The sequence below is a fragment of the Prunus mume genome, linkage group LG5, assembly GCF_029339155.1.
Source record: "Prunus mume cultivar Tortuosa linkage group LG5, ASM2933915v1, whole genome shotgun sequence".
Taxonomy (NCBI): domain Eukaryota; kingdom Viridiplantae; phylum Streptophyta; class Magnoliopsida; order Rosales; family Rosaceae; genus Prunus; species Prunus mume.
Genome location: NC_142702.1, coordinates 24601064 through 24628284, shown reverse-complemented (window position 1 = coordinate 24628284; position 27221 = coordinate 24601064). Strand labels below are relative to the sequence as shown.

Here is a 27221-nt window from a genome sequence, read left to right as displayed (position 1 = left end):
CCAATAGAGGGAGAAAGAGATCTAAATTGAGAATAAGTTGGAGAATCTTAGTTTGAATATAAAAATTCATTTTCATGGTTGACTAATTTTCTTTTTTTGGCAAGTTTAATGGTTCATCACTCTAGCCTGCAAAGTTGTGTGCGCCCCAACCCAATAGCCGTATATTCTAGAAAAGCAAAAGTGCAAAAGGAAAAGAAGGCCGGCATTTGGCTTTGGCTTGAGCAAAGGGAAGCTACTTGACGTAATTATACTTTGCCGACATGAAAACCACTAACCTTTGGTGTTTCCGTAATTATATTAAAATTATTATTAATAATTCATGTTACGAGTATTTAGGCACACATAACGCGCATTTTTGGTGAACTCTGTAAATTTCTTTCAATCTTTCTTTTATATTATTATTAACTTGGTGCCAGACCTTAAATCAAGCTATCGAACACTGATTGTGGAGGACAAAATGCAGAATGCAATAAAGGACATTGATATACCCCCACATTTCCCCCTTTTTTTCTTTGGTTATAAAGATGTCAAGTGAGACGATATATCGAAATCTAATCTAGGTGTAAGGACAACTTTGTAAGAGACTTGTCACTTAGTGATTAGAACAATTTTTCATGCACTTGAGATCCTATGTTCTAATCTTCCTCCTCCAAAGGTCAAATACACACTAGCGATAGACTACAAGCCTCCGCAAAATCAACCACATGTTATAAGTCGTTGGATTACTTGAAAAAAACACTCTTATTCACAATCAATAATATTATTTCTACCATATTTATTGACCTTTGTAGCAAAAAAAAGAAGCTGATAATAGTCACATTCTTCACAGCGAGGTTCTAAATTGATCATATTCATTTCCTCCATAAAAAAATTAAATTACAAAATATGGAACCCAATATTGCAAAAATGTCTTTGAGAGTCACTATAATATTCTTCTATTCTATCCACTAGACACATGTGAGCAATTAAGTAAAGTCAATCTTGGCATGTCTTGATCTTGAACTCAGCTAAAGGAAGCATGCCTTTACTACAGCGTTTGGCTGGCTAATCCTACACCCCACAGCTCTCAGCAGCCCCCACAATCCATTGGCCTTGTTACTACTTTTCCTTCCCATATTACCCTTCTGCCCCTCCACTTGATCACTGCCTTCATCACAAGACCTAAACATGGTTGATGGGCTCCTCCTGCTCTGCCTTGTTCTAATGTCCCTGAGCTCCATCTCCGTTGGAAACCTCGCCATGCCAAACATAAAGAGATACCACTTTGACTTCGATGGGGTGCTTGAAAGTATGGACACTTTAGAAAGCTCACACTTTCTGTAACTTTTCGATGTGGGAAATGACAAACAGGTATTCATGCTCCTAGGGTCTTTGCCTTGCAGCGCAGGCTTTGAGATTTTGGAGTTGGAGGACTTGATTGTGTTGTGGAAAGAGCAGGACCTCCATGACCTGAAAAACCCTTTTCTGATGCGTTTTGTGCTGCCAATTTCCTTGTCCTGGTGGTGGGTTTTCTCTGCTTCAAAGCTTTTTGGTGCTTCCTTGTAGGGGATGAGTTTTCCACAGAAGATGATGTCCTTCCCTGATGATGGGTACGTTGAGGCTGTGAACTCTTCGCTGAAAAACTCAAAGAAGTTGTCTTCATCATTGTCAAATGATGTGCTCTGATACTCCTTGGAGCAGTCATCCCAATGAGCTGAGTCACTGTGTGTGGGAAGATCACAAAGTGAGAGTGTTTCCTCTGCTTCATATGGATCTTGATCTTGAAACTGCTCGGTTTTTCTTCAAGAACAGTTGGGTTCTGGTGGGTTTCTTGGGCAACCATTTTCGATGTACAGAAAGACAACCAAAAAGCTCTGTAGTTTATGATGAAATTGTTGTTGGGTAGTTTGTGATGAGAGAGAGAGCAAGAGCACCCAAATATATATAAGAGGGTCATAAGCTCATATTCAAGTAACAAAAGAGAGAATCTTTAACCCTTTCGGTGGGGCAAGGCTTGGTGGGGATGGCTTCTAGATGAAGAGGCACAAAAGAAAGCAGAAAAATAATTTTCAGCAGAGAATTTAAAATAGAAAATGAATAAAAGGGAGGCCCAGGACGGTGTGACAGTGATGTCTAATTTACTTGGTGTTCTAGAAGAGCAGCCTGCTTCTGCAGAGAGAAGGTTTTGGGGAAAAAAAAAAACTTTCTTGCAACGGTGTTAGTACTGTTTCGCTTTCGCCTGTTAATAACATAATAATAAGTGAAAAAGTTATTTTATATGTCATTGTATTCTTGATTAAAAATGATAAAAGATAATATTCCCGTTGTAAGAGAGCCTCTCTTAAGTTTTGAGTGGCTGGGTGAATATTGGGACTTGAATTGTTTGAGTCTTCTAGATGGGTTCAATGGGCTCGAACCTTTTTTTGGAGCTTTGTGTTTGCTTCCTTGTGGGGGCTGCTTTTCTTTGTCACCACGTGGTTGATTCTTTTTGGGTCAACATAGAGGAAGGAGGCTAGGTAGCCTACGTAGTACGTACCACCAAGTATTTGATTTTATTTGAATTTTTGTTTTAGTAAATGATTAATTTGTTATTATTATGTGTTTTGCAGCTAAAATATTAGATTTTTCTGTGCGACTTGTGTGTACAGGTCCCACTTTGATGGTAGTATAGCACTCACTCTTTTGGCCTATCTAATATAAATAAACAAATAAACCAGTTTTTCAGTTTTCTTTAAATTTTATGCAATAAACAATAATTAAAATTTCCAAAGAAAATAAAAGGTTTAGTCAGTCAGTATAACGTTGGATTTCTAGATTTTATTTTTATTTTTATTTTTAGGACCATTTTTATTGAGATGGGCGATAGCATACTAAACTCACGAATTCTGAGAATCTTGGGGCTCGAATTCAGAACCTTACCTAAGAGAGTAAATACTCCAAACCGATTTTCTCTTTTAAGAATTGAATATGACATGCAAGAATTTGAGCGCAAATAGAAACATCCAATCAATTGTCGGATGAATTTGGCATAATTCAAACCACTCAAAATGATCAATAAGGTTCGTAGCGTGTGAAGAAGTAGTTGCAGGGGTGACATAAATCCACGACACACAGAATTTATTTTTTAAAATTTGAATATGATAAGCAAGAATTTGAGCTCAAATAGAAACATATCCCATTAATTGTTGAATGAATTTGTCATAATTCAAAGCACCCAAAATGATCAATAAACCCGAAAAAGAAGAAGAAAAACCCAAAATGAGAAGCATTTTAAAAACTTGGAAAAAGAAAAAAACCCGAAAATTTTCTCATTTTGCAAATAAGTTCCAGAAGATATTGACAGTGGATGTGAATGAAGAAAGGAAGGTTCAAAGACATCTTCATCAAGAAAGCAAAAACTATTACATTCAACTGTTAAAAGTCCAAACAAGTCGTAATATATCTTTTGATTGGTTTGATTTTCAAAATTGGGTCGGATTTGTCTTTGTTTTCTTTATCCAACGGGAAATCCAGAGAACGAGACCAGTCAAGTTTATAAATTAATCAAATCAAAGGCCAGCAAAGTATATCCCAGTGAAGCCGCTGAGCAGGTCTTAGTTCAACCCTTTTACTATAGCTTAATTAGTGGCTCATTAACTTGTTTACTGGGTTTTAACTCATGACTTCATGTTGCGTGGTCCTCAAGTAACTATTACTTTTGTCACTGCTTCAGTTGCCCCAACGTTAACGCAATTGTCACAACATGCCTTTAAATCACACGTATTTGAGTCAAAATTAACATTATCAATAGTCAATATGTCACATAGTTTTATTACGTAACATCAGCGCATATATAACAACCAACCAGGGGCGGCCTTGGGTGGTGCAAGTGGCACCACCGCATAGAGTCCCTGATTTTTGAGGCCTCAAAAAAAAAAAAAATCTTGATATCATATATATATATATTAATATTATAGGAATGTTATATATACTTTAGCGTGCTGCATATTATCACAAAAGTATGTGTGGCGAAGCTGGCTTGTAGCACATATCTTTTAATAAAAGGGTTCGTGTTTGAGTCTCATTGAAGTCATTCTACGTATTGGAAGTAAACTTCTAGAAAAACTTGATTATGAACATATTTGATTAATGATTTTTCTTCTAAAAATTCAAGAAGATCAATTTTCAGACATTAAGTATGGTTGGTTGTGTATTTTTGTTCTTTTGGAGAAAAAACTCTTGTAATAAGTTTTAATTCTTCAAATAAAGATAACAAATACAATGTGAATGATTTTTGGATAATAATATATGTTTTTTTCATTATAAACTTGATGACTTTTAGTTATAAGTATTTTTGCATTAGATTATATGAGACCCCAATTTAAATTTAGCACAAGGCCTTCAAAATCTCAAAAACGACACATATATAAAGTTTTGAATTGTAATTGTACGTAGATTTTACAGAAAGATATCCACGTAAATTTACAACTATGAATCTACAATTATAATTTTCACATACATCAACCACTGATAATTTTTAACGAGCACAAAAATCTGAAGATATATTAGTTGTAGTGTACCAAGGTGTGCCCCATGAATACAAATATACAAATTTATAAATAAACCAAATCCTAGACATGTATTTATAAAAAAACCAAAACACTATTTAAACATAGAAACACACCCAAAATCAACCTCAAAGTCAACTTTTTGGGTGTGTTTATAAATGGGTTTTGAGTGTGTGTAATGATGGATTTTGGGTGTGTTTATAAAGTATTTTGGGTGTTGGGTTTTTTTATAATTTCAACCTCTATTTTGGGTGTTTTAGTGAAATTTCCATATAAATAAGCCTAAAGCCTTGTGCTGGAAACTTTCACAGGGCTAGTCCACCTCATCTCCATCTGCATGCCCAGCATTCCTCTTGTATTCATGTTAATATCTTATTTTGCTTCCAGAAGCAAGCAAGAATATCGTAGTTCCCAAGTCAAACTTTGGGATTTGAAAGGAGAGGACAGGTGCTCAGTCAGCAGTGACCATGCACAGACAACCTGCCAACCTGCCAACCTGCCAACCATATATTTATACGTATATGATGTGGTGGTCCATTAGCATTAACATTAACATTAATATGAATTAATCTCCCAATTACTGATCCAGAAGTTGACATAGTTGAAAAAGTAGTCGTTGTTTAATTACCACATGTTTTAGGTTTCAGCTGCTTCTGGTGTCTTAATACGTGAACGAAACGATATGTGTTAAACAATAATTCTAGACACGTCGACTTATTACACTAATTAACGTGATAATTTTTTTATTTATTGTAAATAAACAAGGTTTATAGTGGACCTATAATGAAAACAAATAAATCACAACTACATTTTTCTACTATTTAATTTCTTGTCTATTTTCTTTGATCTCCATCAAAGACCAGTATTTGGTGTCTTTAATATTTTTCCATGGATGAAAAATATATATATACCACTTTAGAAGCAAAACAATTAGCTCCCATTCGAACTTTGAAAAGGCAAAAGTGAATTCTCAAAGTTTAGATTTCAAATGCATTTGACACGTGCATACCTAGTAATCTTATTCTAATTATATGTCATTTTTAAGTAGTAATTCTATTCTACATAGAGTACTAGTTTCTGAATCCACGCTCACGCACTTGTCAATCAATTTCGAATGTTATTTAGATTATTGTTTCATGTATGAAAAATACTTCCATCCTTACCATGTAAGTAGGAGTTTCAACATTCCAGTCAATAGAAGTGTGACTTGTGTGCAAAAGTTTTTTTAAAATTATTTATTTATGTAATTGATGAATTATTTTTGTATATGTATCAAACTATGATTCAGGAAAGAAGAGTATTTCCTTACTTGGAAGAGGCAAGCAATATCCTTTATCTATTTAGAACAAAATATTTAAGATATCTTTCTTAAATGAGGATAATTTTAAGTTGATTGAAAATTTAACCAAATTTTCTTTTTGTAAAATTCAACAGTCGGCCAAGTCGGTCCTAGTTACAAGTCCACATTAGTCTCCAGTTATGACCCATTTGCAGGCCCTTCAGTTGCATTCATGAAGTCGTCCCCCTATCTGCCTAAGAGTAATTCCCATTTATTTATAATTGAGCCAAACTATGATATCCATTCTGATCCAGTTGCCATTGCTAAACATTATTTCCCTCCTGGATTTCATTATATGCCTCCCAGCCCATATAAGTCCCTCAAGTATTATAGAGATATATTGCTTGAGACCCAATCAGTTGAAATTAAGCCGATAAGGGACCGAGATCATCCTGAGATAATCCTTTATCATTCCCTTTACATACACAGAGTTATAAGCCAAGAGTCTTTCAGTAGTCATCCCTACCAGATTGAAAACCCTCCAATCGTCAAAATTACAATATAATTATTCGATTATATTGAAGCACAGTACACTATCTTCCTCCACCAGGTCAGAGGATTTTAGCCATTCTGGTTCATTAATTTTGACAATAAGTTTAAAAGTCCTTTTCCCTTCTGGTTCCTCCATTGGTGGGAAAAGCACGCCCGATTGATGAAATTCTCGATTGCGGTTTTAGCGCTCATCCGCAACTTTACAGTAAAGCCAAGTTCACCAAAGTTGATCTATTCTTTCCTAAGCAGATCTGTTTTTCGCAGTACAAGGTTCTCTGGATACTCAAATGGTCTTACAGGTCACTATTGATACGAGTTCTTGCCGCCAATTTTCGATCAAATGGTGGGATAAATTTGAAGTTGACAATTGCCAAATATGTCTACAATGATCTTCCGATTGATCGATTCGCGCCTGCTTCGATTCGGTCTCCCCATGGATCTGTTACTTGGCATACTCGGTTGAAGGAAAGTCCAAAGCCGACATCGAGAAATTGCCCTCCAGTTGCTTCATCAAGCTTCTCAAATGGATGATGATGAGGACAATGATTCTCCCTCGTCGTCTAGTTGCCAGCCCATGCAAGAATCCGAACTAGATAAGCCCAAGCCCAAGAAGAAATCTTGGTATGAAGACAGCCTGTATGAAGGCGATCAAGGCAACCCTATGATGCCTACGACTTAGCACTACTACAAAAGGAAAACCACGACGGGTATTCACCGTCGTGTATTCTGTTTTCAAATCGTCGTGGAATCCACCGACATCTTTTCCATAACAAAACCACGACGGTGAATAACCGTCGTTGTTAAACCAAAAAACGTCATCAAAAATAAAAACCGACGTCTTTGTGCTGCAAAAAGACATAAAAACGATCGAGGATGAGAATAGACGACCAACTCCAACAAAAAAAACGTCGTTAAAAGGAAACAGGATGACAAATATAAATACGACGTCTTTACAATCATAATAGACGACGTTATTGACACCTACTACGTCACAACATTTCCCACAACCGTCGTAAAATAAATTTTCCACTTCGATTTTTTATGAATTATGACGTGGAAATAGATGTCAGGTTAATTAATTACGACGTATGTATTTACTTAGACGACGTTTAAATGAATAAACAACGTCGGTTCCAAATAAATGAGAGCCGTATTACAGAATTTATACGTCATATTTTGAAAATAAACGACGTGGAAAAAATGATGGGGTCATTAATTACGACACAGTAATTTATAAGGACGACGTTGTCGTTATATACAACGTCGGTACCATGAAAAAGACCGTCGTGTTTAATAATTTATACGTCTTCATTAAAAAAATTAACGTCGTCTAATTCATCTTAACGTCGACGAATTTAATGGACTTCAAATACCGTCGTGAATTCATCCTTTTCCACTTCGTTTATTAAAGAACTTACGACGTGGTAAATTCATGACGACGTCGTCTTTTGTAACGTTCAGGTTAAAATTCTCATCTTTTAGACGTCGGTATTATGGGATTGGAGTCGTGTTATTTTGAATTACATGGCGGTTCTTTATGCTTGTCCGACGTGTTATCCTGGATTACTGTTTCACAATAGCGTCGTGGTTCTTCATTGTTACTTTGCTTTAAGACGTCGGTAAATATATTGCGGTCGTTGAATGCTCCAAAACGTCGTTATTTATTAGAACAGACGTCGTTTTCTTACATTTTTATCAAAACCGTCGTGTTTTGTAATCTGGAACCAGTAATTTTGTTCGATTGTTTTGTGGCCAAAACTGTATAATGAAAGTGAAGAAATCACATTACAATATATTACAAAATTAATGTCATACACTTGCCAATTAAAAGCATCATTCAACCCATATATCTTCACACCCATCTCGAATATTTTGACTCCTAACTCAACCACCACTTCATCAAATGTGTCAACATTTGGCATCCCCTAGTAAATGGCTCACACTCAATTCTCACATCACCTAAGACATCATCACCAATAACATCATTATATTCTCTATTAGGCATTGATAACACTACCGACCAACCACGATGCATCGGGTCGTCAACAAAAAATACTTGTTTGACTTGAGAAGCCAAAACAAATTGGTCATTCCTATGTCCAATTTTACTCAAATCTACAAGGGTAAATCCAAGTTCGTCCACTACAAGACCAGAAGTATTATCAATCCAATCACACCTAAAGACTGGGATTGTAAACTTTTGGTAGTCAAGGTCCCAAATTTCTTGAATGACACCATAGAAACCCATATTTGAGAGAATTGGGTTTTTATCCTTGGCACTAGCAACTTGCATAGTATGTGCAAGTAAATAAACTCCACTATTTTGAGTTGTCCGCACATCATCTTGTGCCTTGATGTTGAATTTAATACCTTTAATGAGATAGCTCTATATAATGGCACTGCCATGTTTGGACCAGCTGCTAGCCACCTTAAATTTTCTGATACGCCATGATTGTCTTCCTCATTAAGTTCACTTTGAACCTGCAAATTAATCATATAACTTCATTCAATCTAACATAGAAAGAAGAAAATTAAAAGTCCAATATGTTATTCAATAACATATACCTTGAAGCGTAGCCATTGAATGAAAGTGCTATTGTGCTTATCCTGCAGCCACTTTGTTCTCTTTCTAAATTTTGGATAAGTGGTCTGGATGTGAATCATATGTTGCCTACATGACACACAAAATTCAAGTATTACGGTCCCAAACATATAAGATAAACATAAGAAATAATTTAAAATGGAAACTTAAAGAATAAAACTCATACGTACTCGATATAAGGTAGGACTTCCTCCGTATTCTCCAAGACATATAGATGTGCTTGGTTCAACAAGTCCCGATCAACTACGCTCACTGTGCAACCTGATAATGGCTTTGAAACTCCCATCTTTTGGCTTGAAGGCACTCCAACTGTACTAACATCGATAAATGCTCGGTACAAAACTCTACACTTCTTCAGACTATATACCGCTCAGCAATGCAACCTTCGGGACGAGTACGATTCTGAACATACCCCTTTAGCACTTTCATATATCTTTCAAACGGATACATCCATCTAAAATATACTGGCCCACACAGACGAACTTCTCGACAAAATGTACTACTAGATGAACCATGATATCAAAGAATGAAGGGGGAAAGTACTTCTCAAGCAAACACAAAGTAACTACTACATCTTCTTCCAACTTATCTAGCTTGGAAACATCAACAGATCTTTGCACATATAGCATTGAAGAAGAAGCACAAACGAGTTATTGCATACCTTGCAGGCTTCTCCAAAACAGAACGAATTGCCACAGGGAGCAATTGTTGCATTAAGGTATGACAATCATGTGATTTAAGGCCAAGAAGTCTTGAATCTTGTAAAGATACAAGATTTTTTATATTTGAAGAATAACCTTCAGGGACCTTCATACCATAGAAAGAATTGCAAACCTCTCTCTTCTCTGCTCTTGACAAATTCCAAGGCCCGGGAGGCAAACGAGTACGTCTTTCTCCATACTCGGGTTGCAAATCAGTTTTGACCCCCATGTTCAATAAATCTAATCGAGCAGCAATCCCATCTTTATTTTTTCCAGGGATCTCCAGACAATGTATCAATGATACTATCGCAAACATTCTTCTCAATGTGCATAACATCTAGGACATGCCTCACAGGAAGGTATTTCCAATACTCGAGATCAAAGAATATTGATTTCTTCTTCCAACAAACTCTGTCACCATCTTCAACCATATGCAGCACTTCTTCTAAGTTAATGGCTCAGGAGGCGTGCCATATTCAGGTTTCCCATTAAAAGCTGCACGTTGCCTCCTATATGGATGATTGATCGGTAACCATTTTCTATGCCCAATGTAACAAATTTTGTGGCCATTTTTCAACTTGTGACTAGGTGTATCATCGCCGCATATTGGACAAGCTTTATATCCTTTAACAACACAACCAGATAAGTTTCCATAGGCGGGGAAATCATTAATTGTCCACATTAATGCAGCTCTGAGTGTAAAGTATTCTCCATTATGTGCATCATACACTCCTCCAATCCCATCTCACAAAGATTTTAAATCATCAATCAAAGGCTCCAAGTAGACGTCTATATCATTTCCGGGCTGTTTAGGACCGGAAATCAATAAGGTCAACATCATGAACTTTCGTTTCATGCACTGACCATGGAGGGAGATTATATGTAACTAAGATAAGCGGCGCAACTATATCTGCTACTTAGAGAAGCTGTGGGGATTGAATCCATCGGATGACAGAGCCAATCTCAAGTTTCTCGGCTCATTACCAAACTCGGGCCATTTATCATCAAGAAGTTTCAAGACGGGGAATCCGCTGGATGAGACATATAACCGTCAATTGATTTTCTAGCAGCATGCCAAGTCAAACTCTTAGCAGTCTCATGTGATCGAAACATCCTTTTAAACCTTGGAATTGGAGGAAAATACCACACCACCTTCGCTGGCACACCCTCTTTCAAGATTGAATCTTTGCCTTCCTTCCACCTTGAGATACCACAATTAGGACAATGAGTTAAATCCTCATACTCCTTCCTATACAAGATGCAATCATTGGGGCATGCATGCATTTTCTCATAACTCAGCCCCAATGCACACAAAGTCTTTTTTGCCTCATACATAGAGGCCGGTATTGTATTTCCTTCTGGAAGCAAATCGCCTTGAAGTATCAATAATTCTGTAAAACAGCCATCACTCATCCCATATTTTGCCTTCAAATTATACAACTTCACTAATGCCGATAACTTCGTGTACTTTCTACAACCAGGGTACAATGGTTGATCTCCATCCCCAATCACATTGGCAAACTCATAAGGATCAGATCCAAAATCACCAAAATCATTATCATCCATCTCTATTTCTTGGACACAAAACTGTACCTACTATGGTCATCATCTTCTTCAACATTTCTACTAGCATTAGTAGCTGCTTCCCAAGGTTCTCCGTGAAATGTCCAATTCTTATAGCTTTGGTCAACTCCATTAAAGTATAAGTGATCCCTTATAATTCCAACCCCAAACAATTTCAAATTAACACATTTAACACATGGACAACGGATATGTGTGGTAGTTAGAAGATTTTCTACAGAAAAGTTCAAAAATGCTTCCACCCCTAACTCATATGCCTTCGATCTTCTATCCGAGTGCATCCATGACTTATCCATCTCCGACACTATACCCTATTATATATAATAAAGTGAAAAGGAAAGCAATGACCATCACTATAGCAGATTATATAAAGTCTAATAGCAAGTAATATACAACATAGACGACGGTTTTTAAACAAAAACAGACGTATTTGACATTTATAGACGACGGATTTTACGTCGTCTAATTATAACCACGACGGTAGTTACATAACACCGTCGTGTATAAATAATAACAACGACGGTTTAAAGTAAAAACCGTCGTTGTATCCTGAAAACGCGTCGTTAAACAGTTTATTTTCAAGATCCGAAAACCCTATTAACAACACAACATAGACATGAAACCAAGCAAGAAACTAACATATACGTGAAACCAACATATACTAAGCATGAAAACAATAAATCCATTCCCAATTCAACATAACAGAGAGTGATTAAAAGATCCGACAAAATGAAATCCATTCCCAATTCAACATAACAGAGAGTGATCAAGAAAACATTAAACAGAAAATCCATGAACCCTTTAACAACATTATTAACAGATCGCAAAACATATACCTAAAACCCTTTAACAAAACAACGTAATATATCATTCAATGAATTTACAAGGGGAAGAGAGGGTTTGTACTTACAGGTTGGCAGAGCTCACAGATTATGACCAAATTGGATTTGACACAGCCTGGCCCAACTTTGAATTAGAGATGAAGTGAGAGAGCGAAATGTTATGTTGCGCGAAATCTAACAATTTTAGGGTTCAGGGTTAGAAGTATAAAAATAAGAGCCAAATCTGAAAATTTTAGGTCCCGCGAATATTTTAAGAAACGCGCTTTTTAAAACATCGACCGAAAAAACACGCGTCGTTAAAATTTAACATTAAACATGACGCTAATTACATTAAGGACGTCGTGGTAAAATATGTACCACGCAAAATCAAAAGAGGCGTTAAAACTATGAAAAACCACGGCGGGGTTAATTAACTACCGACGTTGTAAACAATAATAAACGACTCACGTGTAAACAACCCGTCGTTTAAAAGAGAAACGACGTCGGATTTTTCACCATACGACGTAAACTCCATATTCCACGACTCAATCACCGTCGTTAAAAGTAATACCCTAAACTTTAAAACCCTAAATTATATATTTGTAAAATTTAATTTTATAAAATTGTTTATGGTTTTACATCCTAAGAAATAACAAACATAAACCCTAAACCCCAAAAATTATACTTTAACCATAAACCCCAATAAATAACAACCCTAATCCCCAAACCCTAGACCCTAAACCATCAAACTATGTAAGTGATGCTATGACTCATCAAAACAATTTTATTTAGGTTGGACATTTTAATCTTTTATTACACAAACTGAATTTTTTGGGTTTTAGGGGGAAGAAAATATATCAATGACTTCATAGGAGTTGAAGTTGAATTTTGAATTTATTTTAAATTTATTTTTAAAATTTTGAATTAAAAATAATAAAATATTCTTATGTCAACAACAAACCACGGCGAGGTTAATTAACTACCGACGTTGTAAACAATAACAAACGACTCACGTGTAAACAAAACGTCGTTTAAAGAGAAACGACGTCGGATTTTTCTCCATATGACGTAAACTCCATATTCCACGACTCAATCACCGTCGTTAAAAGTAATACCCTAAACTTTAAAACCCTAAATTATATATTTGTAAAATTTAATTTTATAAAATTGTTTATGGTTTTACATCCTAAGAAATAACAAACATAAACCCTAAACCCCAAAAATTATACTTTAACCATAAACCCCAATAAATAACAACCCTAATCCCCAAACCCTAGACCCTAAACCATCAAACTATGTAAGTGATGCTATGACTCATCAAAACAATTTTATTTAGGTTGGACATTTTAATCTTTTATTACACAAACTGCATTTTTTTGGGTTTTAGGGGGAAGAAAATATATCAATGACTTCATAGGAGTTGAAGTTGAATTTTTTGAATTTATTTTAAATTTATTTTTAAAATTTTGAATTAAAAATAATAAAATATTCTTATGTCAACAACAAACCACGACGTTGTAAATAATAATAAACGACTCACATGTAAAAAGGCGTCGTTGAAAAGAGAAACCATGGCGGATGTTTCACCATCAGACGTAAAATACATATTCAACGACCTAATCACCGTCGTTATAAGGTATTAACCTAAACCCTAATAAACGACTTACTTGTTCAAAAGCACGTCGTTTAAAAGCGAAACCATGGCGAAATTGTCATCAAAACGACGTCTTATGTACGCCCCATCACGTCTAAATATCATTTTACGTCGGTTTTTACATAATTATGTCGTTGGAAAGTTATTACACGTCGGTTCACGCATAATTTGTTTTTTCTTTTATAATATGAAAACCTCAACAAATTTTCAGGGAAAAAAAGGATGTATATTATAAACAAAATTTGGACATTATATATTATAGAAAAAATTATATATTATATAAAAATATCAAGTGTTCCAACAATCATCTAATCCATATGAAGGCAAACAAACTCTGCCCATTCTTTCCTGACTTCATCAATGGCTGCTTGGGGGTATGGCGCTTGATCTTTTCCCTTGGCAAACTGCAATCCATAAACAATGATTATTAAGCTTTACAAAAAGAAATTCAGAGACAGACGACGTTGTTTTATCATAACCGACGTAGTATATCGATTCAACGACGGTAATTTTAAATGACCGTCGTTGATAATACAAAAAACCACAAAAAATGTTTCTGAAAATTTTATTCTTACCTTCTTCTCAAACTCCAAGGAAGGATCCATGATGATGTCCCTCATGAAGCGCATCACATAATACCCGCATTCGACACTGCTGGGTTGCTTTGGTGTGCCTGGCGAGTTTTCCAGATTGGTGCTTTACGGCCTGTCGCCTATGTAGAATTATAAATTTTAAAGCCTTCACGATGTTTTTGCCCTCCTCATCAACCACACGATTTCGGCAGAGGATCCAAAATAGACGGTTTCCCTCTTTGCCCTCACAATCAGCAAGACCCAATGACGGCTGCACAAAAATAAAATAAAAAGCGACGGTTAATATAAAAACCGACGTATTATATAGTTTCACACGACGTAATAACTTAATCATCGACGTTATTATAAATTTATCACGACGATAATTAACTACCGACGTGGTTAGTTGTTTCAAACGACTCAATAAATAAATAACCGACGTGGTTAGATGTTTCAAACGACACAGAATTAGTTAAACAGTTTTATAAGTGGTCAATTAGTGAAAATCATACAAACAAAATCCTTTTAAGGAGACTAACCCTGGATTGTAAGGCATCATGAAAATCTGTTCACCATCTGTTTTTGAAGTCGATTGGCTACAATTCGTGATCATCGATTAGTGACCCAAATTGGCACTAACTTGAGCAGGCGTCGATAAAGCCAACCATGCTGCACATATTTGCGTCTCTCAAAACATCATATAAGCACCTAAATATATAAAACAAACGACGGTTATTTATACACAAACGACGTATTATACAATTTCACACGACGAAATGAAATAGAAACAGACGTGATAACTAATTTATCACGACGGTAGAAAAAGAACGACGTTTTTAGTGGTTTAAAACGACGTAATAATTAAACAACCGACGTCTTATGATATAATGTTTGATATTTGATTATGACAAACCTCATATATACTGCAACCACAGTAGCCCCAATTTCTTCCATGCCTGCAAACTGTGTAATATCTTCATGCAAGATGAAGGTACTTCGAGCTGCACCAAACACCTCCTTCTCAATGTTGAAGGTCATGATCTTCTCCTGAGGCTTTAGTGTCGTTTCCACATAACGACAAAGGATTGTAAGGAAGATGGCACCTCCACATTCGAATAATCAACTACTTCATACCCTGTTTAAAGAAATAAAGCAAAATAAAATGACGTGGTAATTCATTAAAAACGACGGTTTAAATTAAAAAACGTCGTCTTATTATAATTTAAACGACGATAATTAAATACCGTCGTTTTATATAACTATAGACGTCGTAGAAAATAAATGCCGACGTCTAATGTGAAAACAAACGACGGTTTAAAGAAAAATATCGACGTCTGAAATGTGAAAAACAAATTAAAAAGGCAAAGTTATGAGAATATACCTCCTCGTCATGCTTTTCTTCTTCTTGTTCTTCTTCTTTCTTCTCTTCATCATTTGTTTCTTCCTTTTGTCCTTCATCTTTTTTCTCTTGTTTTTCTTCCTTCTTCCCTTCATCTTTGTTTTCTTCCTTCTTCCCTTCATCTTTGTTTTCTCCTTTCTTCTCTTCATCTTGATTATCTAAAGCCCCAGATTTCTGTTTTAAATAATAAAGAAATATATATATAAGACAGATTGTACAGAGAGTAAAAAAATTAATACAAATTTATTAATAAACCAAAAATTAAACCAAAACGTCGTGGTAAGGCATAACCTAAGACGGTATGTAAGAATTATGGACGTCTTAAAATTATTAAACGATGGTAAATAATAAACGTCGTGGTAATTGTATATTACGTCGTTAAGGACTAAAACCGTCGTCTAAAAACCACAAAGTACGACGTCTAGTGGCGTGTAAAACAAGTAAACTAAATACGACGTGATATTTAAATAAAAACGACGGGTTATTTATAAAATCGTCGTGGTATGGTTTTAAAACGACGGGTTTATTCATAATAACGACGTCTAATGTAAAAAAAAAACAGAGAATTCAAAGTTCAGTTATGTTACCGTTTCTTCCTGCTGCTCCCCATTTTTGGCAGTATCATCCTCTAAATGTTGGGATCTCCCTTCAGCCCCAGAACAGCTAGCTTTATCAGACATTGGATTTATGGGGCTTTGCTGTAGACCTTGGTTTTGAGAGGGGCTAGTTTTCGGTTTAAGCATGCTTGGATCAAAATTGGGGATGAGGTGGGAAAGCTGACTTAGTAAATGTTCCCTCTCAGCCTCTACTAATTGTTTGGTTCTAGCTTCCATCTTCTTAGTCTCCTCTTGAAGGACAAGTCTTACACTTTCCTTCAATTGATCAGCAAACTTTACCCTCTGTGGTCTAGGTAAATTGAAGAATTGCCTAGGGGAAATCCCAGCACCTACCCCTCTTACTCTCCCTGGATGCTCGGGACCCAAAGCCAAGGTCAAGACATCATTACTTGCCAGTTACACTCATGCCTTCACCACTTGTTTTTGCAATTCATCCTAAAACAAAGACATACAAAAAAGTCAGCACAAGAAAACACACGACGGTTATTTATAAACAAACGACGCAGTATATAATTTCACACGACGCACCAAAATAGAACTCGACGTTATAATATATTTATAACGACGTTCATTAAAACCGACGTGGTTAGATGTTTAAAACGCGCAAAAATAGAACTCGACGTTATAAACCACCGGCGTCTTTTTCGTAATTACAGAAGCAGAGTTGTGATTCCAGATTTAGATCTTTCACGGCGTTTTTGAAAACATTTCGACGTAGTAATAACATTAAAACGCGGCGAAAAAATTAACCACCGACGTCTTATCTATACTTACAGAGCGAGTTGTGATTCCAGGTTTTAGATCTTTCACGACGTTTTTTAAAATATTTCGACGTAGTAAAATCATTGACACGACGAAAAAATATAACATTAGACGTAATAAGAATTATATATACACAGTTTAATAAAAATTTAAAACAGAGTGTGTAGGCTTACAATTAATTTTGCTTTCTCTGCCACCTTTGGATCTGGGATGTTACCATGTTTGTCCTGTCTAGCTTTCTTCCATAAGGTAGATCGATCAATTTCTACCCTAGGCATGGTTTCCTCCAATTGATCCTCCAAACCAGCATATCCTTTTCGAGACAATCGATGATTGTACTCAAGTTTCTCCCTAATCTGTGCATGTTGAGAATGCACAGACTCAAATTCTTTGGATAACCTTGAAGCTACAAAGGCATCCCATTCTGCTTTCTCTATGAATTTATATACTTGGGGTTGGCTTAATTTCTCCCTCTCCTTGATATATGGAAGGATATAATGCCTTGTCGTGTAGACTTGAAATCCTTCCATTTCTTGGCAGCAGAAGATAACACCGAGGTCTTGCCCCCTTGACCTACCACAAAAGCCATGTCAACGGCTTCCCAAATCTGCTCCTTTATATCATTGGGGATTTCAGCCCATTTCTTGTCCACAAGTGGGACTCTGGAGCGTGCCAACACACCAATGTAGGACTGCATCTCAGTATGTGCAGGGCCACATCCTTTCCCCCTTTTATTGTACTCAACAACTGGCTTGATTTTCTGCAATTTTCTCTTCACAACACGAGGCATTGTGCTCATACCTCGACCTGACTTTGAATCCTCAGAAATTGTTGTCGGGCTGCTTGGTTCTGTCTCAGCAGATGAAACAAACTTCATCTTCTTCAAGGGCTTGTCTTGAGGAGTTTCCATTCCAAGCTCCTTACCTCCATTTTTTGGAGCCAGAGTACTTACTTTGGTCTTGAGAAACCATGGTTACAGAATAAACAAACCTGCAAGTGAAAATATTTCGGGAAAAAATTAGAACACAAGACGGTTATTTATAAACTACGACGTATGATAAGATTTTACGACGTAATAACATAACATCGAGCGTAATAAATGTTTAAAGAAGAAACAATACAAATGTTTAAACAACGACGAAACAATATTAAATAAGACGTAAAAGAACTTATTACGGCGATATTTACACGACGTCGTGATATTCATATTAACACGACGTAAATATTAATATACCGTCGTGTTATGGATATTCACACGACGTGAATAATAAGCTACCGTCGTATTTATAAGAAACCAAAAACATTTTTCTTTCTCTGTGAATGTTTGATTGCAGGTTTAATTTCTCTGAAACATGGTTTTTGTTTTTCCTAATTTGATAAAATAGAAAGAAAAAAAGCTTTGGCATCTTTTTATAGACGACGGTATCTTAAAACAACGTCGTGGTATGAACATTCACACGGCGTCAATAATAAGATACCGTCGTCTATATAAGATACAAACCCTACTTTCTTTCTCTCTGTATTTTATCAAATTAGGAAAACGAAAACCATGGTTCAGAGAAATCAAACCTGCAACTAAACAAGCAAATAAAAATTTGACAGTCTGTTTAAAAACAACTTAGATCAATTTTAAGACGACGCTAGGACGACTGACGAACCGTCGTGGTCTACATATTTAACCACGCAAATACAAAGCTACCGTCGTCTTATTTAGTTGAATTAGTTGTGTTCAAAGTTGAAACTTTCCCTCTCTTTCTGTGTATTTTATCAAACTTGAAAGAGTAAAAATGATTTTCGCCAGAAAAAAGGTAAAAGATTTTCAAAACAAAAGCAGTATGAGCATGCAAAATAGCAACAAAAATAGCAACAAAAGCAGAGAAATGAAAGCTTACCTTTTGCGTGCAATGAAAGCTTTCTCTAATTTTGGTGTTTAAGTTCAGAGGCGACAGCGAAGACAAGAGGAAGACGATGAGATACTCGGCGATGCTCGACAAGGAAAAAGACGAAAAGTTTTCTGGGAGATTGAAATTTTTCTCGGGTTTGGAAACAGATGCATGTGTAAGTCGTAGACGAAAAGTTGTATATGTATACAAACCGTTTCATAGTAATAAGACGGCGGTTTACATATAACGACGGCGTATTAATAGACAAACTACGACGTTAATTTGAACTTATGACGTGGTACATAATACGACAGTAGTGTTGTAGGTACCGCCGTAGTAAACTCCTAAATAAAAGTCGATAACTCAATATCTCGCGTCATGGTAGAAATATTTAACACGACGGTTATTTTAAAGTTACGACGTTTATTTTCATAATATACGTCGTTTTATTGTAATATACCGACGTGGATAACACTAAACTAAAATGACGTATTATTTTTCACGACGTGGATTCGTTTTTACACGTCGTTATGTGTAATATAACCGACGTGGATTTTATTTTTTTATTATAAATATAATTTTTTCTCCTTTTTCTTATAGTTTATTTTTCAAAAACGATTGCCTTATACATATAGTTTTTTTTCCCGAGGAAATTAATGTTCTAGAATTTATAAAGTTTCTTTTCTAGGTGGTGATTTAAATCAAATAAAAATATAAAACAACGACTGTTTTTGTTATACCGTCGTTGTTTCTTGTCGTCTTAAGTAAGAAGAAAACGACGTAATGTATTTGTTACCGACGAGGATTATTTTTGTTAAACGTCGTTATGTGTAATATAACCGACGTGGATTTGGTTTTTTAATTATAAATAGGGTTTTTTTCCACGGGTTCTTTCAGGTTTAAGTATTCGATTAGGGTTTCAACTTCTTCTCACCTCATCTCTGATTGCAAATCACCAATTTTCAATAAATTGTCTCGCTGATTGCAAATCTGTGGCTGCCGTCGTGAAGTTTTAGGAGGCAATTGTTTGGATGTGAATGTTCACTTCCAAAAAATTGTCTCTCCGATTGCAAATCTGAGGCTGCAATTTTTTGGATGCAATTTCAGATGCAAACAATTGTCGTCAAATTTCAGATGCAATTTTTTGGATGTTAATGTGTATGTGCGTTTGTGTATCTCAAAGACACAAATACACATACATCATTAACCTCTAAAATATTGTCTTCTGGTAAGATGATGATGAGCAACAGAGTTCCATCTTGTAAGATTTCCTAACCCTTGTGATCTCAGAATAATCTGATTATGTCGGCGGTTTTCTATATAAACCGTCGTGGTTATTTCAATTCTTGTCGTTAAGTAGATCTACCGACGTAGGATAACAAAATCCAAGAAATAAATTGTTAAAAACAATTCTTATTCAGACGGTTTAAATATAATGTATGACGTATAAAGTGGACAAATACGACGTTAAATTATATAATACGTCGTTATATGAAAACCCCAACTTGGTAAGAATTAAAGATGTCGTCGTAGAAATACGAGAAAGACGTCGTTATATTTACCTTTGCCGTAGTTGTACATTAATTTAATACGGCGGTATTTTATATTTTACCGCCGTGGATTTATTTGTAATTATACGGCGCCTTATACGAAAACTTGATCGTGTTAATTTCGGGTAAAACGACGGCTTTTTTGAAACCGTCGTCTTTACTTTCTACGTCGGTCGGTTCATAACTTCCGTTATTTGTTGGCTTCGATTTTACCTCTTGAAAATCCTATTTCAATAAGGCGTCGGTTTTTAAATTAAGTACGTCGTGTTTTATGAACAGCTATTTGAAACTCCATTTTTAGTTGTCTAATGTGTTATTTCACGGCGGTTTTATAAAACCGTCGTCTTTTAAAAACAGACGGTTTTCACTTAGACCGTCGTGTTTTTCTCGTCTTTTTCACTTTTTGTTGTAGTGTAAGGGTCCGACTAAGCGATTCTTGACACAATAATTGCCCCGTGGTGAAATGATTGAAGCATCTCGTAGCAAGCGCCCGCTTTCCGTGATTCTCCGGTCAGATTCCCGACAGTTCACCCAAGTTAAAGCAAAAGTTGCCACGAGTAAAAGTAAGAGCAAAGTTGCCCGACATTTCACCCAAAGTAAAAGTTGCAAAGCAGTAAAAGTTGCATGAAGACAAATTTGACAAACTGAATTGGGTTATCCCCACGCTCTCATCATTGCCTTCACCACCCGAGTTACTTTCGGTTACCCAAGTTACTTTCTTGGTAACCATAGTTGCTTCCCTCTATTTAAGATGGCTTCGGCCTCAGTTGTAATCAGAATGCAATTTACTCTTTCAGTTTTTAGAGATTCTCTCTAAAACATTCTTAGAAGAATCATCTTTGTAAACAAGGAGAGATTGTGTTTGAAGAGTTGCTTAGTTGCTGTTGTGAGAGTACTTTGTGAGTATATAAATAAAATTGCTATTTTCAGTTATCTCTATTTTTATTAAATTCATATAAGCATTATTTTAACTGCATCAGTTGCTTGCATTGCATTTCTTCCTTGTTCTTCTTCTATCTCTGGTTCCTCCTCCTGTTTTGGTATCGAGCCCTAAGAGTTACTGATCGTTTGTCTAAGTCTACTCATCCCGCCCAAGTGGTGGTTTAAGCTTCGAGTAGAATTTCTCAGTTGTCTTCTTCCTCTTCCTTTTTTCTTTCGAGTTATTTGTTGATCTTTCTCTAAGGTCCGACCCGTGAGTCCTTTTTCTTCTTGTAAGTCCCGAGTAGTGGGCAGCGTTGGTGGAGGCGAGACAAAACCGAGAGAGGTTAATAAGTTTCTTGTAGAGAAAACGGTCAGTCTAGGAAGCCACTGTTATCTTCTTCCTCGAGTTTTACCATTATTTGAGTAGTCATGAGTCGTCCTATTTAGAACAAATTCCTGTAGTTCAAGCAGTTCTAAAACCAATATAAGCCGACTTCCTGAGATAGTTAATGAAGAACAATTTGAATTTGAGTCTAATAACAAAGAACAATTAGATTTTAGAGATTGGAATATCCCTAAAGTCCCAAGTCAAAAAATTTATAAGAAACATTGGTTGCCTTCCAGTTTTAATAGTACCACACACGTCAAAACAGTTGAACAAGTATACGCCTTAAGTAAAAACACGAAACCTCGCTAGTTGCTGAATCTTGAGTCTGTAAGAAAACATAAGTCCGATGGTAATAATTTTTGCATATAGGTCTAGTTCAAGTTCTTTGTCAAGCCGCTAACCAGATTAGGATTACAAGCCTCTATCCTTCTCTGCTTTGCGTGATGCCAGATTCACTAAATTCAGGTGATAATACTCTATGAGTCATTGAGTCTAGTCTGTGTAATGGTCCGGTTCACTTTGATTGTTACCCAGATTTCACTGTAAGTCTTAGTGATCCGCGCATCTTAAAAGTCCTCCGCCATGGTCAAACACCCATACAGAAATAGTCAAACAAATAAAAGCCCATGTTAAGACACTTCCCTGTCTTGGTATACCTTCAATTGATTTCTTCAAAATAGTTGAAACTGATGCCACCATAACCTATGTCAAAGGCATCAGTTTCAACTATTTTATATATATATATATATACCCTTCTATTGAGGATCCTCAAATAATTTTATTTGAGGGACGCCCATTAGGGTATCCTACAATTTTTTTCCTAATGATCCAAACTATCTATTTTTTAGGTCTTCATTCATAGATCATCCTTATAAAAAATTAGACAAATCGGAAACCGTTTCGACATCCAATTGTGTCTTACAAAATCAATGAACACGGTGCTTTAAGAAAGTACTAAAATTTCAATAACTCGATTAAGTGATCAAATGATATCGGATTCAAGTGATTTTTTGTAGAGATGATCTTTGAATGAGTATCTATAAAATAGACGGTTTGGATTAGTGAAATACAATCCGGAGTGGGGCCTATAAGGGGTGTCCCTCAAATAAGCTTATTTAAGGGATCCCTCAATGAAAGCTCTCTGTATATATATATATATATATATATATATATAGATAGATGGATAGATAAATATGGATATAAAAATTAAAATCTGGAAAAATATATTCACTCCTAAAACTTACGAATTTTTAAAGAAAAAAATCAATACTTTTTTTTCAGTTACAGAACTGTTAATACTTAATGAGTTGTTTTGGGAATAAATTATTGAAATGTTTTAAAGTTAGGGATTTGATTTTCCCACTTCTCTTTTGCCCACTTATATTCCCTTGTTGGAAATTGTACGGTCCTACTCCTCTTTTGTTCACTTATACTCATTGTTTTGTTATAGACAGTAAAAAGTATTAAAACAAAATGGAGTGTAAATGGACAAAAGGAGAGTGGGAAAATCACCACCCTAAAATTATAGTTTTTCTTAATGGTTTTTTTAATAAGGGTATAAATTCCAAAAAAAGAAGAAAAAAAAAAAGGGTCTAAATTGTTTATTAAAGTTTTATAACTTGGGCCTTGGGAGAAACCCAAATCCATCTCATTGAAAAACCCAAAGAAGGAAAGATCCAAGACCCAAGAGAAACAAAACGACGTCGTTTTCTGTGGACAAGATGGGCCATCACCTGCTGTGCATGAGAGCGTTTCCCGTTTCCCGCGTCGTCCTAGGATTATCCGCCGAATCCTCACGGACCCAATCACAAAAGCACCCTTTCACGCTCCTCTTTAGCGCGTGTGCCAATCCCCACAACAACCCAACTCCCTTTTGGAAAGCAAAAAAGAGAAACGCGCGCATTTCGGCATCCGCCAAACATAGTAACAAAAGGCGCCACGTCAGACCGATAAAATATTTTTTTTAAACTCAAGGACGCCACCGTCATAATATTGCTGGTGCCGAGGGCATGTTCGTAAACACGGAGAAATTGCTCTGTTATATAAACACACTGAAACCCTATTCACTTCTCACGCCTCTGCATCTGTGCCTCTTTCACCGTCACTATCACTCTCTCGTCGCTAGGGTTTTAGCGCAGCGATCTCTCTCCAGGTTCGATTCTCTCTCCTTTTCCTCTTTGCTATGCGTCTAATATCAATGGCATTTGATCGTCGTTAGCAATCTCTCTCGTTATTTTTATACGTTCGTTTCTGATCTTGAAATCGGTTTCTGCTTTGAATCTTTGTGTTTTGGTTAGTGTTGGAATGCTATTGCTAATTAGTGATTTGGATTTTAGATTTTGTGTTGTGGATCTGATTTCGTTATGGTTGATCTTAATAATCAAACTCTGAATTCTGCTTTTGATCGTCTGTGAGCGTGTTTTGTTTGCATGTTTTGTTCTGTAATATTTTTTTAAGTAGTAGATCCGACTCTTTTGAGGAGGACTGCACATGTTTTATCAATGGGCCTTCCTTTGCCGCTGGTTTTTTCTGTCGTACATGTTCTTTTAGTATATCTGATCTGTTTTACATTGGTGAAATTTTGTGTTCTCAATTTTGATTTTAATCTACTTAGATTTACCAACTCTGCTTCAGGTTTTTGTCATTCGTCGTTTTGTTTTTTCTTCGCAAACCAGTGCAATTGGATTTGGTTGATTTACAATTGTTTGCCAAATACGATTTTTTTACGTACTCTGTTTCAGTTTTAATCTGCTGAATCTTATTGATTGTTTCTACTGACAATTAAATTTTTTGCGATCCTAAATTCAATTTTAATCTGCTAGGATGTCTGACTGACTCTGCTTAAGTTTTTCGTAAATCTTTTTTATTATTTAAATTCTGTTCTTAAAATGTTTGCTCTGTTAACCAATGCAACTGGCTTCGGTTAATTTACTGTAGTGATTTCCTTTGTGGTGATAAATTTGTATTTTGATATTGATATGGTTTTCAGGCCTACCTTGCTTTGTCATTGAAGTTTTTTTATCAGTGGTGGCTTTTTTCTGTAATTTGTGACTCTTACATTTTTCTTTCTTCTTCTCTTAATTCATGAACAGCTTTTATAATGGGAAAAGAAAAGATTCACATTAACATTGTGGTCATTGGCCATGTCGACTCTGGGAAGTCTACCACCACTGGCCATTTGATCTACAAGCTTGGAGGTATTGACAAGCGTGTGATTGAGAGGTTCGAGAAGGAGGCAGCTGAGATGAACAAGAGATCATTCAAGTATGCCTGGGTGCTTGACAAGCTCAAGGCTGAGCGTGAACGTGGTATTACCATTGATATTGCCCTCTGGAAGTTTGAAACTAACAAGTACTACTGCACTGTCATTGATGCTCCAGGACATCGTGACTTCATTAAGAACATGATTACTGGAACTTCCCAGGCTGACTGTGCTGTCCTCATTATTGACTCCACCACTGGAGGTTTTGAAGCTGGTATTTCCAAGGACGGTCAGACTCGTGAGCATGCTCTCCTAGCTTTCACCCTTGGTGTTAAGCAAATGATTTGCTGCTGCAACAAGGTACCTTTGGGACATCTTGCTTTAGTACGTTGTTATATTTGATTTAAATTTTACTTTGTTGTGATCAATAATTTAACATCAATTGCTTTTGTTCACAGATGGATGCTACCACTCCAAAGTACTCGAAGGCAAGGTATGATGAAATTATTAAGGAAGTCTCATCCTATCTGAAGAAGGTTGGCTACAACCCAGACAAGATCCCCTTTGTTCCTATCTCTGGGTTTGAGGGTGACAACATGATTGAGAGGTCTACCAACCTTGACTGGTACAAGGGTCCTACCCTTCTTGAGGCCCTTGACTTGATCAATGAGCCCAAGAGGCCCACAGACAAGCCCCTCCGCCTCCCACTTCAGGATGTCTACAAGATTGGTGGCATTGGTACCGTCCCTGTTGGACGTGTTGAAACTGGTATCATCAAGCCTGGTATGGTTGTGACCTTTGGCCCTTCTGGACTGACAACTGAAGTTAAGTCTGTGGAGATGCACCATGAAGCTCTTACGGAGGCTCTTCCAGGAGACAATGTTGGCTTCAACGTGAAGAATGTCGCAGTCAAGGATCTCAAGCGTGGTTTTGTTGCCTCGAATTCTAAGGAGGATCCAGCCAGGGAGGCAGCCAACTTCACTTCCCAAGTAATCATCATGAACCACCCCGGCCAGATTGGAAATGGCTATGCCCCTGTGCTGGATTGCCACACCTCCCACATTGCAGTCAAGTTCAATGAGATTCTAACCAAGATTGACAGACGATCCGGCAAGGAGCTCGAGAAGGAGCCCAAGTTTTTGAAGAATGGTGATGCTGGATTTGTTAAGATGATTCCTACCAAGCCAATGGTGGTGGAGACCTTCTCCGAGTATCCCCCACTTGGTCGTTTCGCTGTCCGGGACATGCGACAGACTGTTGCTGTGGGAGTGATCAAGAGTGTGGAGAAGAAGGATCCAAGTGGAGCCAAGGTGACCAAATCTGCAGCAAAGAAGAAGTGAATTGTGCGCTTTGAGAAGGGTTACAATAAAGCATGGGTTGTTGCTACTAGTTTTTCTGGTAGGTGCTTAGGTGTCGTCTGTCTTGTTGGTTATAATTTCAAGTCTCCTCCGTCGTCTCTTGGCTGCTGTTCGCAGAACTGGGTGCTCGATCGGCGGTGGCGGGGTTATAATCTGGCGTCGTTTTGCTGTTTTGTTTTGTGGTTTTAATTCGTGTCAGTTGTGGTGTGTTTAGAATTTGTTGCTATACTTTGCTCGGATCTTGTTACCTTTAAAAAAATATATATAATTAGTATTGACTCATAATTGCGTCAAATTTTGAGTGGTTTCATTATATTTCTGATTACAAGATTTTTTTTTTCTACTTTTTTTTTTGGTTAAGGTCACTTTTCTACTTGTTTCATTCCCAAATTTAAGGTCTAGCTTAAACTTGTTTTGAGACTTAAATGGAAAAAGGAAAAAAAAAAAACTTGTTAAAAACTTGGTTATGCAATTTTAAGAAATGAAAAATTGGAAGATAATTATGTTCCTCGTCTCTTTTTCCACCTTTCCCTTCCCTAGCCTCTGCCATGGCGTTTTTGTTTACTCTTTTAGTTTTTTTAAGTATGAGTAAACCATAGGTATGGGAACATTTGAATATGTGTGAGGTATGACAAACAGCTACTTTCTCATGATAATAAGTTTCATGTTTGTTATGTGCACAAATCTCATTGGTTTCAATTTAGTAGGAACATGTCTGCTTGCTCATGATAATAAACCATAAATACATGAGCAGATTTGAGCATTTGAAAATACTTAGGTACACACTAATTACATATGTGGAATCAAGTCTTATATAAGATGTTGGAGGAAACTAAAATGTATATTCACCAAT

At 36.4% G+C, this 27221-nt stretch overlaps 2 protein-coding genes across 2 annotated transcripts; one reads left to right on the top strand and one right to left on the bottom strand.

Moving 5' to 3' along the window:
- Positions 1-830: 830 nt before the first annotated feature.
- LOC103332400 (uncharacterized) lies at positions 831-23711 on the bottom strand. Its single transcript, XM_008235136.3, has 2 exons — positions 23542-23711; positions 831-1779 (listed from the first exon to the last, which is right to left on the bottom strand). The coding sequence occupies exons 1-2, from the start codon at positions 23709-23711 to the stop codon at positions 1008-1010; spliced, it is 942 nt and encodes a 313-aa protein (XP_008233358.2). The 3' UTR covers positions 831-1007.
- A 112-nt stretch (positions 23712-23823) lies between these two features.
- Positions 23824-26653, top strand: LOC103332399 (elongation factor 1-alpha-like). Its single transcript, XM_008235135.2, has 3 exons — positions 23824-23960; positions 24901-25370; positions 25469-26653. Exons 2-3 carry the CDS (start codon positions 24909-24911, stop codon positions 26348-26350), a joined length of 1344 nt encoding a protein of 447 aa, XP_008233357.2. The 5' UTR covers positions 23824-23960; positions 24901-24908; the 3' UTR covers positions 26351-26653.
- The last annotated feature ends 568 nt before the right edge of the window (positions 26654-27221 follow it).

Excerpts from the sequence above, each read along its gene's own strand:
- LOC103332399 (XM_008235135.2), top strand. The coding sequence starts at position 24,909 with ATGGGAAAAGAAAAGATTCACATTAACATTGTGGTCATTGGCCATGTC. Across the intron at positions 25,371-25,468 it reads TGATTTGCTGCTGCAACAAG|ATGGATGCTACCACTCCAAA; the intron begins GTACCTTTGGGA and ends TTTTGTTCACAG.
- LOC103332400 (XM_008235136.3), bottom strand. The coding sequence starts at position 23,711 with ATGCGCGCGTTTCTCTTTTTTGCTTTCCAAAAGGGAGTTGGGTTGTTG. Across the intron at positions 1,780-23,541 it reads AACGCTCTCATGCACAGCAG|AAAAACCGAGCAGTTTCAAG; the intron begins GTGATGGCCCAT and ends CTGTTCTTGAAG.